This window comes from Macaca nemestrina, chromosome 2, assembly GCF_043159975.1.
Source record: "Macaca nemestrina isolate mMacNem1 chromosome 2, mMacNem.hap1, whole genome shotgun sequence".
Classification (NCBI taxonomy): Eukaryota; Metazoa; Chordata; class Mammalia; order Primates; family Cercopithecidae; genus Macaca; species Macaca nemestrina.
In genome coordinates this window covers 19,646,769-19,660,901 of record NC_092126.1, presented here as the reverse complement: position 1 = coordinate 19,660,901, position 14,133 = coordinate 19,646,769, and the positions used below count along the sequence as shown (strand labels likewise).

Sequence of the window (14,133 nt, the reverse complement as noted above, 5' to 3'; positions counted from 1 at the left end):
ATAATGATAAAGGAGTTCATTTATCAAGAGGATATAACAGTTGTAAATATATATGTGTGTATATATATGTGTGTGTATATATGTGTTTATACATATATAAATATATGTGTGTGTGTATATATATATAAATATGTGTGTGTGTGTGTGTGTGTGTGTGTGTATATATGCATGCACTGGAGCACCCAGACATATAAAGCAAATATTATTAAAGCTAAAGAGATAGATAGATCCCAATACAATAATAGCTGGAGACTTCAACATCCCACTTGCAGCATTGGATAGATCTTCCAGACAGAAAATTAACAAGGAAACATCAGACTTAGTCTGCACTTTGGAACATATGGACCAAATAGACATTTACAGAATATTTCATCCTATGGCTGCAGAATACATATTCTTTTCCTTAGCACATGGATGATTCTCAAAGATAGACCATATGTTAGGTCACAAAACAAGTCTTAAAACATTCAAAAAATTGAATGTATGTCAAGTAACTTATCTTACTGCAATGGAATAAAACTAGAAATAAATAACAAGAAGAATTTTGGAAACTATACAAACACACGGAAATTAAACAGTATGCTCCTAAATAACCAGTGGTTCAATGCAGAAATTAAGAAGGAAATTTAGGCCGGGCACAGTGGCTCACGCCTATAATCCCGGCACTTTGGGAGGCCGAGGCAGGCGGATCATGAAGTCAGGAGACCGAGACCACCCTGGCCAACGTGGTAAAACCCCATCTCTACTAAAAATACAAAAATTAGATGGGTGTGGTGGTGTATGCCTGTAATCCCAGCTTTTTGGGAGGCTTAGGCAGGAGAATTGCTTGAACCAGGGAGTCAGAGGTTGCAGTGACCCGAGATCGTGTCACAGCACTCTAGTCTGGCGACAGAGCGAGGTTCCGTCCCAAAAAAAAAAAAAAAAAAAAAAGAAAGGAAATTTAAAAATTTATTGAAACAAATGATAATGGAAACATGACATACCAAAACCTATGAGATATAGTAAATGCATTACTAAAAGGGAAGTTTATAGCCATGAGTGCCTAAAGAAGAAAAGTTTCAAATAAATAACCTAATGATACATTATAAAGTACTAAAAAAGCAAGAACAAGCAAAACTCAAACTCAACTGATTTTCTTTTACTCAAATAAATAGAAGAAAAATATTGAAGATTAGAGATGAAATAAATGAAATAGAAACATAAAATACAAAAGATCAACAACACAAAAAAATTTTTGAAAAGCTAAATAAAATTGACAAATGTTTAGGCAGACTAACTATGAAAAAAAAAGATAAGACCCAATAAATAAAATAAGAGCTAAAAAGGAGACATTACAGTCAATACCACAGAACTTCAAAGGCTCATTAGTGGCTACCATGAGCAACTATATGCCAATACATTGGAAAATCTAGAAGAAATGGATAAATTTCTAGACCGTACAACTTACCAAGATTGCACTACAAAGAAATCCAAAACTTGAGCAGACCAATAACAAGTAACAAGATAAAAACTATAATAAAAAGTCTCCCAGCAAAGAAAAACCAAGAACCTGATGGCTTCACTGCTGAATTCTATGAAACATTTAAAGAATAACTAATACCAGTTCTACTGAAACTACTCCAAAAAATAGAAGTGGAGGGAATACTTCCAAACTCATTCTATGAGGCCAGTATTACTCTGGTACCAAAACCAGACAAACATATATCAAAAAAGAAAACTACAGGTCAATATCTCTGATGAATATTGATGCAAAAATCTTCAACCAAATACTAGCAAATATAACCAAACAACACACTAACAAGATGATTCATTATGATCAAGTGGGGTTTATCCCAGGGATGCAGGGTTGGTTCAACATACACAAATCAATCAATGTGGCATATCAACAGAATTAAGGACAAAAAGCATATGATCATCTCAATTGATGCTAAAAAAAGAATTTGATAAAATTCAGCATCCTTTTATGATAAAAACCTCAGAAAACTGGGTATATAAGAAGCATACCTCAATATAATGAAAACCACAGACACACAGCTAGTATGTATCATACGGAATGGGGAAAAACTGAAAGCCTTTTTTAAAAATCTGGAACATGACAAGGATGCCCACTGTTATTCAACATAGTGCTAGCTAGCGCAATTAGACAAGAGAAGGATATAAAGGGCATCCAGATTGAAAAGGAAGAAGTCAAATTATCCTTGTTTGCAGGTGATATCATCTTATATTTGGGGAAACCTAAAGACTTCACCAAAAAGCTGTTAGAACTAATAATCAAATTCAGTAAAGTTGTAGGATACTAATCAACATACAAAAATCAGTGGGATATTTATATGCCCATAGTAAACAATGTGAAAAACAAATACAAGAGTAATACTGTTTACATTAGCTGCATATAAAATAAAATACCTAGGAATTATCTCGACCAAAAAAGTGAAAATTTTCTGCAATGAAAACTGTAAAACAATGATGCAAGAAATTGAAGAGGACAGAAAAAAATGGAAACATATTTCATGTTTATGGATTGTAAGAATCAATATTGTTAAAATGTCCATACTACCCAAAGCAATCTACAGATTCAGTGCAATCCCTATGAAAATACCAATGACATCCTTCGCAGAAATAGAGAAAAAGAATCCTAATATTTATGTGGAACCACAAAAGGCTCAGAATAGCCAAAGCTATCCTAAACAAAAGGAACAAAACTGAAGAAATCACATTACCTGACTTCAAATTATACTGTAGAGCTATAGTAACAAAAATGATACGGTAATGGCATGAAAGCAGACACAATCACCAGTGGAACAGAACAGAGAACCCAGAAATAAATCCATACATCTACAATGAGCTCATTTTTGACAAAGGTGCCAAGAACATACATTAGGAAAAGAACAGTCTACAATAAATGGTGCTGGGAAAACTGGGTATCCATATGCAGTAGAAAAACTAGAACCCTATCTCTTACCATATATGAAAATCAAATCAAAATGGATTAAAGACTAAAATCTAAGACCTCAAACTATGAAACTACTACAAGCAAACTTTGGAGAAACTTACCAGGACATCAGTCTTGGCAAAGATCCCTTGAGTAATACTCCACAAGCACAGGCAACCAAAGCAAAAGTGGACAAGCGGGATAACATCAAGTTAAAAGCTTCTGCACAACAAAGGAAACAATCAACAAAGTGAAGAGACAACCCACAGAATGGGAATAAATATTTGCAAACTACCCATTCGACAAGGGACTAATAACCAGAATATATAAGAAGCTCAAACAGCTCTATAGGAAAAAAAAAATCTAATAATCCAATATAAAAAATGGGCAAACGATTTGAATAGACATTTCTCAAAAGAAGACATACAAATGACAAACAGGCATATGAAAAGGTGCTCAACATCATTGATCACCAGAGAGGCAAATTAAAACTACAATGAGATATTATTTTACCCCAGATAAAATGGCTTATATCCAAAAGACAGGCAATAACAAATGCTGGTGAGGATGTGGAGAAAAGGGAATCCTTGTACAGTGTTGGTGGGAGTATAAATTAGTACAGCTACTACGGAGAATACTTTGGAAGTTCATCAAAAACTAAAAGTAAGCTGGGTACAGTGGCTCATGCCTGTAATCCCAGCACTCTGGGAGGCCAAGGTGGGTTTATCACTTGAGGTCAGGAGTTCAAGACCAGCCTGTCCAACTTGGCAAACCCGATCTCTACTAAAAATACAAATGTTGGCCAGGCGTGATGGTGCATGCCTGTAATCCCAGCTACTTGGGAGACTGAGGCAGGAGAATTGCTTGAACCCAGGAGGCAGAGGCTGCACTGGGCCGAAATCATGCCACTGCACTCCAGTCTGGGTGACAGAGTGACACTTTGTCACAAAAATAAATAAATGAATAAATAAATAGAGCTACTATATGATCCAACCATCCCACTTCTATGTATATACCCAAAAGAAAGGAAATCGGTTTATTGAAGAGGTAATCTGCACTCTAATGTTTATTGTAGCACTGTTCACAATAGCCAAGATTTGGATGCAACCTAAGGGTCTATCAGTATATGAATGGTTAAACAAAACATGGATCATGCCATGGAGTACTATTCAGCCATGAAAAAGAATGAGATCCAATCATTTGCAACAACATGGATGGAACTGGAGGTCATTACGTTAACTGAAATAAGCACAGAAAGATAAACTTTGCATTTTCTCACTTATTTGTAGAAGCTAAAAATTAGAAGAGTTGAACTCATGGATATCAAGAGTACAAGGCTGGTTAACGGGCTGGGAAGGGTAGTGGAGTGTCAGGGGGATGTGGAGATGGTTAATGAGTACAAAAAACAGAAAGAATGAACAAGACCTAGTATTTTCTAGCACAAAAGGGTGACAATAGTTAAAAATATTTAATTGTACATTTAAAAATTACTAAAGAGTATAACTGGATTGTTTGTAACACAAAAGATAAATGCTAGAGGTGTTAGCTATCACATTTATCCTGATCTGATTATTACACATTACATGCCTGTATCAAAATATCTTATGTAACCCATAAGTATATACACCTACTATGTACCTATGAAAATTAAAAATTAATTTAAAAAAAAAAAGATTGGTCAAGATGTCAAAGCTTGGAACAGAAGTGTTCTGCAAAGTGTGGGGAAATATATTGAATATATTTCTTGTGGCACTGTAAACTTTGACCTCCTTATTCAAAAGTGATTTCACAGTAGCCTCCAAAATTTAAAATATACATACATTAAACCTGTAATTTTATGTCTTGGAACTTATCTTTCAGTATACTCTCAAATGGACAAAATGACATATGGACAAAATGTTTTTGTTTCAGCCTTGCTTCCAATAGCGTATTAGGAACAACCTAAGTGTCCATCACTTGAGCATTGTCAAATGCGTGCACACGCGCATTTGTGTATGTGTATATGTTTGTAATTCCTAAAGTTTATCTGCAGGTAAGTTTTCTGTCCTGAATTTTCATATCCAACTGCTACTTGACATCTCCACCTCGATGTCGTAATTATCTTCCTGTTGGGTATTGAGAAGTCTCGTGTCAGTATGTGGGGGTTCTTTTTTTTTTTTTTTTTTTTTTTTTGAGATGGAATGTCGCTTTGTCTCCAGGCTGGAGTGCAGTGGCACCATCTCCGCTCACTGCAACCTCCGCCTCCCGGGTTCAAGCAATTTTGCTGCCTCAGCTTTCCGAGCAGCTGGGACTACAGGCACATGCCACACTGCCCGGCTTTTTTTTTTCTTTCTTTTTCCTTTTTTTTTTTTTTAGTAGAGGCGGGGTTTCACTATGTTGCCTAAGCAGGTCTCGAGCTCCTGAGCTCAGGTAACCTGCCCAACTCTCAAACTCCCAACCTAGCCTCCCAAAGTGCTAGGATTACCCGCAGGAGCCACCGCGCCCGGCCCCGAACTCTTGATCTTTCTCCTAATCTTTCTTTATTGACAGCCTGCTTCATCTCAGTAGAGAGCAAATTCCATCCTTTTGCCTGCTGGGTTTGAAAGTCCTAGAGTAATCCTCCGTTTCTCCCAAAACCAATTTTCAAGTGGTCAGGAAGTGCTTTTTGCTCTATCATCAAATTATATCCAGAGCCCTAACACTTTTTATCACAGTAACTGTTACTGCCCTGGTCCACACTGCCATCATTTCTTGCATAAATTATTGCAATAGGCTCCTAATTGTCCTGCTTCTATACTTGCCTCTGTATAGCCTTTCCTCATCAAAGCAATCAGAATGATTTCTTTAAAAACAGGAATTCAAATCAAATATTAATTTTATGCTCAGAACTCTGCCATAGTGTCTATTTCACTCAAAGTAATAGCCAAAGACCCTACAATGGCTTGCAAAGGCCTTGATGATGTGGCCCTTGTTAATTTTCTGAAATCATTTCTTGTTACTCTCTCTCTTCATCATTAGACTCAGCTACCCTGGATTCTTTGATACTTCTTGAATATACATGTACTCTCCCACATTAGAGGATTTTTTCTCTACCTGGAGTATATTTTCCTTGGATATATATGTGGGTAACTTCCTGGCCTCCTTCAGGGAGATCATAGCCTAAATTCACCTTTTTGATGAGAGTTACCTTGACCACTCATTACCCACCCTGACTTTGCCTTACATTTTATTACAGAGCACTTATCACCTCTTATACTATAGCCTTATGTTTTATGCTTGTTATAAATTGTCTCTTCTCATGGGTTAGAATGTAAGCTTTGTCTGTTTTCTTCAATGATAGATCCTGAGAGTCTGGAATATGCTGTATCAATAAATTCAGCAATCTTCAAAAAAATTTTAAAAATCAATTATATATAACTGTTCATAACATTAATTATATATTTATATAAGTTATAGAAATATATAATGTTATAATATATACATTGTACAATTATATAAATATATATCTCTGGAAGACTGTAAAAGCAACTAGTAACAGTATTTTGGGAGAAGTAGTACCTGGGATGGGAAGGAAGGTACATTCCATATTGTGAGAATTTGCACCTTATCACTTCTTCAATTAAAAAAAAAGGAATTTAAAAATACAAAGCACAGTTGAGCCTAATTTGGAAATTAAAATTCTTCGTAAAATAGATCCTTAGTTTTTTGAGTTCCTTAGGAGGTTTTAATTTGTATTACCACTAGGTGGCACATGCCTACTGATAAGTTCAAAGATTCCCAGACACAAGTGTTAAACCTTTCAGTTCCCCTAAGTCATCAAAGTTTATTTTAGCTATATGGCACTGATTTTTCTCAAGAATTTTCTTTAACTATTTTCTTATACTATTTCTGTAGGGCAGCAGTCTCCAACCTTTTTGGCACCAGGGACCGGTTTCATGGAAGACAATTTTTCCATAGACTAGGGGTCTGGAAGGGGGATGGTTTCGGGATGATTTAAGTGCATTACATTTATTGTGCACTTTATTTCTATTATTATTACGTTGTAATATATAATGAAATAGTTCTATAACTCACCATAATGTAGAATCAGTGAAAGCGCTGAGCTTGTTTTCCTCCATCTACAGGGTCCCATCCGGAGGTGATGGGAGACAATGACAGATCCTCAGGTATTAGATTCTTATAAGGAGCACACAACCTAGGTCTTTCCCACGTGCAGTTCACAATAGAGTTCATGTTCCTATGAGAATCTAATGCCGCAGCTGACCTGACAGGAGGTGGAGCTCAGGCAGTAATGCTTGTTCGTCCCCCGTTCCCCTCTTGCTGTGCTGCCCAGTTCCTAACCGATCACGGACTAGTACTGGTCTGACCCCTGCTTTAGGGAATATTATAGGAACTGTTCCTATATACAGAATAGTATGGGAACTGTTTTGTGCTATAAGCTTTATAGTGATTTTTCACTATAATTTCTAATTTAATTTTATAACATTTGACTTGCAGAAATGTCTTAAATCTGTGAAGGCTAGCTTAGACATTCTTAAAATAATTTAAAATTTCCAGTATTTAGTGAATTGTATCTGTCTCTTTTCATCTGTTTCCTATGAAATAACTTACTTAATAAATGAAATTCATAGATTATGTGTCCAAAAGTAAATTTTTGTTTGATCCTATTGTTTCATTGCTTTTATGTCAAGTTAATCTGTGCCCAGGACCAAATGCAATTTATCAGCCTCTTTCTGAATACTTTATGTAATATACCATGAGGTATAGGCAAATGGGTACTGCAGAGGATGCAAAGATGAAATGTTATTTATTGCCTCCATCTTCATGGACCTTTCATTTTATGGGTAGTGATGTCATGAACACAAATAACTATAATAGAAGTCAGAAAGTAGTAAATCAGTAAATGAAAGTATTATGTGTAGTGGGAGCACAGACTTGATATTAATTTAGGGACTCTAAGAGTATGGTGACATTTGAGAAGAGCTTTAAATATATAGTTTAATTCTCTGAACTAATTCAATATGGGTCTTATATAGATTTACACTTCTGTGAAAAAGGTGAATTATACATCTGAGAGAAAAATATAATCTTTATAGATAGGTGATAATTATAGGTTAATAAAATAAATAGCCATATTCCTTTGGCTGGTAAAGTATTTTGAATAAAATGAAAATGATGGCATGCATTTTATAAATATGACATTTAAAAACATTATACAGATCTTTTTTGCTAAGTTTTAAAATAACACTGAAAACATTGGACTAGGTCAATTTAATATTTATTTTTGACCCAGATTTTTTTTCATTTTGTTTTTCTTCTTAAAATATATTTTTGTAAACTAAATATGTGTTTAGAAAATGTACTGTATCCAAGTAAAATAATTTATCGAATTCTTATTATGCCATGAAACTATAATCTATTATTTTATTTCATACTCATAAAACCTTATGATGTATGTAGTGTTATCATTCATATTTTCTAGATAAAGAAACTAGGGCACAGAAAGTTTAAGAAACTTGTATGCATATGTTAATATCTGCTGTAACACTAAAACTAGATGTGAATGTAATTTCTTTTTATTTTATTTTATTTTATTTTTGAAACAGAGTCTTACTCTATCACCCATACTGGAGTGCAATGGCACAATCTTGCATCACTGCAACATCTGCCTCCCAGGTTCAATCTATTCTCCTACCTCAGCCTCCCAAGTAGCTGGAATTAACAGGCATGAGCCACTGCACCCTGCCAAATTAATTTTCTTCTAATAAGAAACTTGCTTTTCAATTTGTACCACTTTAGTATAATTGCTATGTTGTTTAAAAAGAAATCAACATTATTCTTATTAAATCTATTAATATTAACTACTTTGTTATGTAGCGAACCAAACATCTGACCCTTTGACTATTAAATTGCAAAATTTTCACAATTTTGCTGAATTCTAAAATAATAATAAAATAATAATTAGATACCAAAGTCTAAGAAATATACTATACAATGCTCCAAATTAGATTTTGTTCCAGCTTAATCAGTGGATTTTAAAACAAAGTTATATTTTTAAAAAAGAATTTTATTCTTTTTTCTGTATTTATATAGCCAGAAAAATGTAAGAATAAAAAGAAGTGGTATAAAAGTGCACTTCAAGAAGCATATCTACTCTATGGATATTCTCATGAACAAAGACTGGAAATGTGCTGCCTATCAAAACAACAAGGTATATCAATATTTTTTCTTTATTACTCCAAAATAAGGATTTATCCAAATGCATGTTTTCCAAAATATGTTTGCTTATTCAAAAATCTGTCTATTTCTGTTCACAGAGAAATAGTATGTCATTGTTTATTGGAAAATTATTTTTATATAAATGAATAGCATATATTTTGTCCCCTAAAACAATTTTCAGTGACTAAGCATACACTCTATTTAAATGCAGGAGTTCTTGTGAGCACTTTTGTTATCTTCTTTACTCTTAGACTATCTACAGATCCCCTTGTGTATTTCAAATGCATATATTCCACAATGGGAACCATAGCTTTAAATATATTCCTGGCATTAAAATTTCACTTGGATATGCTGTATTATTACAGAACAAAGTATTTTCAAAATGTTGCATTTTAAAATAAGTTCAGGGCAGGAATAGAAGATAAACTTCAACTTTCAAAAAAATTAGGTGAAAAATTGTGATAATATTTCAGGTTATTTTCACAGAAAGTTTTATTGAATTCTCAATACTATGGTGTATAGTTAGCTTTTTAAATGAAACCATTTGAAAGATTATAGTAGGTTTGATTTTTTTGTATATAGTTAACTTTTAAGTTCAGGGGTACATGTGCAGGCTTGTTATATAGGTAAATTTGTGTCATGGGAATGTGTTATAAAGATATTTCATAACCCAGGTATTAAGCCTAGTACACATTAGTTATTTTTCCTGATCCTTTTCCTCCTCCCACCTTCCACCCTCTGATAAACCCCAGTGTGTGTTCTTCTCTAGGTGCCAATTTATTCTTATCAATTAGCTCCCACTTATAGGTGAGAACATGCAGTATTTGGTTTTGTTCCTGCATTAGTTTGCTAAGGCTAATGGCATCCAGCTCCATCCATGTCCCTGCAAAGGACTGATCTCATTCTTTTCTATGGCTGCATAGTATTCCATGGTGTACAGGTACCATATTTTCTTTATTGCAGTGTACAGGTACCACGTTTTCTTTACCACATTTTCTTTATCCACATTTTCTTTATACCATTGATGGGCATTTAGTTTGAGTCATTGTCTTTGCTGTTGTGAATAGTGTTGAACACACGTGTGCAAGTGTCTTTATAATAGAATGATTTATATTCCTTTGGGTATATACTCAGTAATGAGATTGCTGGATTGAGTGGTATTTCTGCCCCTAGGTCTTTGAGCAATCACCACACTGTCTTCTACAATGGTTGAACTAATTTACACTCCCACCAACAGTGTATAAGTGTTCCTTTTTCTCCTCAACCTCACCACCATCTGTTATTTTTTGACTTTTTAATAGTAGCCATTCTGACTAGTGTGAGATGGTATCTCGTGATTTTGATTTACATTTCTCTAATGATCAGTGATGTTGAACGTTTTTTCTTATGTAGGTTGGCCACATGTATGTCTTCTTTTTAAATTGTTAGTTTGTGTCCTTTGCCCACTTTTTAAATTTTTTTTTTTTTTTTTTTTTTGTGAACTTGTTTAAGTTCCCTATAGATGGTGGGTATTAGACCTTTGTCAGATGCATAGATTGCAAAAATTTTCTTCCATTCAGTAAGTTCTCTGCTCACTCTGTTGATAGTTTCTATTACTGCACTCTTTAGTTTAATTAGATCCCATTTGTAAATTTTTGCTGTGTTCCAGTTGCTTTTGGTGTCTTCATTGTGAAATCTTTGCCCATGCCTATGTCCTGAATGGTATTGCCTAGGTTGTCTTCCAGGGTTTTTATAGTTTTGGGTTTTACATTTAAGTCTTTAATCCATCTTGAGTTAATTTTTGTATATGGTATAAGGAAGTGGGGCAGGGTCCAGTTTCAATTTTCTGCATATGGCTAGCCAGTTCTCCCAGCACCGTTTATAGGGAATCCTTTCCTCATTTTTTTTTTTTTTTTTTTTAGACAGAGTCTTGCCCTGTTGCCCAGGCTGGAGTGCAATGGTGTGATCTCGGCTCACTGCAAGCTCCACCTCCTGGGTTCAAGTGATTTTCCTGCCTCAGCCTCCCGAGTCGTTGGGATTACAGGCACATGCCACCATGTCCGGCCAATTTTTTGTATCTTTAGTAGAGATGGGGTTTCACCATGTCGGCCAGGCTGGTCTTGAACTTCCCATTGCTTGTTTTTGTCAGGTTTGTTGAAGATCAGATAGTTGTAGGCATGTGGCCTTATTTCTGAGTTCTTTATTCTGTTCCATTGATCTATGGATATGACACATTTTTAACTCTAAAAAGAAGATGATTGCCACATAAAATGATAACATTTATTTATTTATTTATTTATTTATTTATTTAGATGGAGTCTCACTCTGTCGCCCAGGCTGGAGTGCAGGGACGCGATCTTGGCTCACCACAAGCTCCGCCTCCTAGGTTCTAGCAAGTCTTCTGCCTCACCCTCCCGAGTAGCTGGGATTACAGATGCCCGCCACCACGCCCAGCTAATTTTTGTATTTTCAGTAGAGACAAGGTTTCACCATATTGGCCAGGCTGGTCTTGAACTCCTGAACTCAGGTGATCCATCTGCCTTGGCCTCCCAAAGTGCTGGCATCACAGGCATGAGATAGTTTTTATTAAACTTAAATATGTTTAAATTGCTTTCTGCTTAGTGATTATAATCATTTAATATTTTATAAGCCCCTTTTTGTCTTTATTACTTTAAGTTCTAAACAGATTACTCTATGGATAGAAGGATCCGGACTTTGATGCTGACTGGATTTTAAAGTAGCAATGATTTTTTTTTCTCCTTTGGAAAACTTTGATTTATATTTACAAAAAAATGTATATGTGAAAAGATTTTATTTGAGAAAAAATTTAAATTTCAACCCAGCCACCTAAGTTTAGGATTTAAAGCAAATAAGTATGTTTGAAAAGAGTGGAAAAAGAATGACAAATACACTACTCAGGTTTACTCTGAGACCATGAGAAGAGACATTTATTACTACAAATGCAATTTTATTCCTGTGCTGAAAATATAATGTCTCTGTTTATTAGCAATAAAGGTTGAACTCACTGTATTGTCACAAATACAATTTTATGCCTTGCACAGACTATACATTTCTGTTATTTAATCACAAAAGCCTTTTAGACATTTAATTTTTTGAACATTAATGACTTTAAGTAATATAGTCATTTACTTTTAAAACTTATATTTATTTCTCACGAGGAGTAGACTTGCACTCTCAATTAGCAGTGGGTCCTTTGACATTCTTGCCTGTCCAGAGACTCTGAAGAAGGATTATTTCTGATTGGTTTTGCAGCAATAGCTCATTTTCTTGCTGAAAGTCTGATTATTTTTACATGCAGAGTTTTATGTAATTCAGCCTGATTCTTGAGAGCCATATGCCTAACAGCTTTCATTTTGTCTCTTAAGTAGCCAAAATGGAGGGGCATGAACTTTCAGGACTTCAGAATTCTAGGAGTTCAGTCTTTGCAGTAACAGGCTCACAATTCACTATTCACTATCTCCAAAATAGTCATGTAATCCTTGTGTCTGCTTCGCATCCAGTGTAGATTCTGGTAAAGTATTCAACTTCTTTCTGTATTCAAAAGTAGTTTTGAGAGATAAGTAGCCACCGTTTAGATATTTCACCAAAGATGAATAACTTAGCAGCAATCCACTTTGTAACCCAGCAACTTGAAAGGTTTCTTCACCTAACAATTTATTTTTCCAACCTAGAAACAAATTACCCCAATATTTAACCTATAGTCTTCCTACCATGCAGAAATTGGTATAGTATTTTATCTGATGCAACTCTCTCATTGTTGAAATATGCAGGATCTTTAAATATATGTAAATTTTAAAATATAACTTTAAATATAACCCAATCAGATTATAACAGTCTCACCCTCATAATTTAGTTGTTCTGTTTTTGTTGCATTTATTACTACTACTGTAACTAAGTAATTCTGCTGGATCTAGAAAATTTTTTATCTTATATAGAAACATTCATTTTAATTATACTTCTAAAAATAAATAGACCATTATCCATAGAATAATGATTAATCTTAATAAAGATTAAGACTTTCTTACATGCTCTACATTTTAGAATTGATGTCCTTATTTCTAACTTTTTCCCAGAATTATTTATATTGTAAAAAAATTGACTTGATTTTTTAGAGCAGTTTTAAGTTCACAGAAAATTGAGTGGAAAGTACAGAGAGTTCCCATATATCTCCTCCACACAGCCCCTAAACACACAACCTCCCCCCCTATCAACATCCCATACCATGAGATCTATTTGTTACAATTGATGAACCTGCACTGACACGTCATTATCACCCAAAGTCCTTAGTTTACATTAGGGTTTACTCTTGCTGTTACACATTCTGTGGGTTTGGAGAAATGTATAATGACCTGTATCCACCATTGTAGTATCATGTAGAATAGTTTCACTGCTCTAAAAATCCAAGAGTCAAAGGGTCAGATGTTTGGTTCGCTTCCATATTGGGTTGGCTATTCTGGGTCTTTTGCCTTTCCATATACATTTTAGAATCAGTTTGTTGATTTCACAAAATAACGTGCTGGCATTTGATTGGGATTGTGTTGAATCTATATATCAAGTTGGGAAGAGCTGACATCTTGACAATATTGAGTCTTTTTATCAGTGAACATGGAATATCTTCAAGTTTATTCAGTTCTTTTTTGATTTATTTTTATCAGAGTTTGGTAGTTTTCCTCATTTAGATCTTATACTTTTTTTTAGATTTATGCTTAACTAATTCACTTTGAGGTTTGCCAGTGTAAATTCTAATGTGTTTTCATTTCAAATTCTATTTGTTTGGTACTGGTATATCAGAAATCTATTTATTTTTGCATGTTAACCTTGTATCCTGCAACCTTGCTATAATCTATTATTAATTACAGGATTTTTTTTGTCTATTCTTTTGGATTTACTACATAGACAATCATATCATGTGCAAAGAGACTTTTATTTCTTCTTTCCAAATCTATATACCTTTTATTTTCATTTATTGTCTTACCGTGTTACCTAGGAATTCCAGTACAATA

At 34.4% G+C, this 14,133-nt stretch overlaps 1 protein-coding gene across 9 annotated transcripts in view; it reads left to right on the top strand.

Annotated features, from left to right (window-relative positions):
• LOC105488960 (zinc finger CW-type and PWWP domain containing 2) overlaps positions 1-14,133 on the top strand; it is a 160,075-nt gene that overhangs the window by 109,490 nt on the left and 36,452 nt on the right. For all 9 annotated transcript variants that reach the window (XM_071090784.1, XM_071090787.1, XM_011753513.2 and 6 more), the window contains one exon: positions 9,005-9,122. In XM_071090784.1, the coding sequence (XP_070946885.1) occupies positions 9,005-9,122 (118 nt within the window). The remainder of the gene's footprint in view (positions 1-9,004; positions 9,123-14,133) is intronic.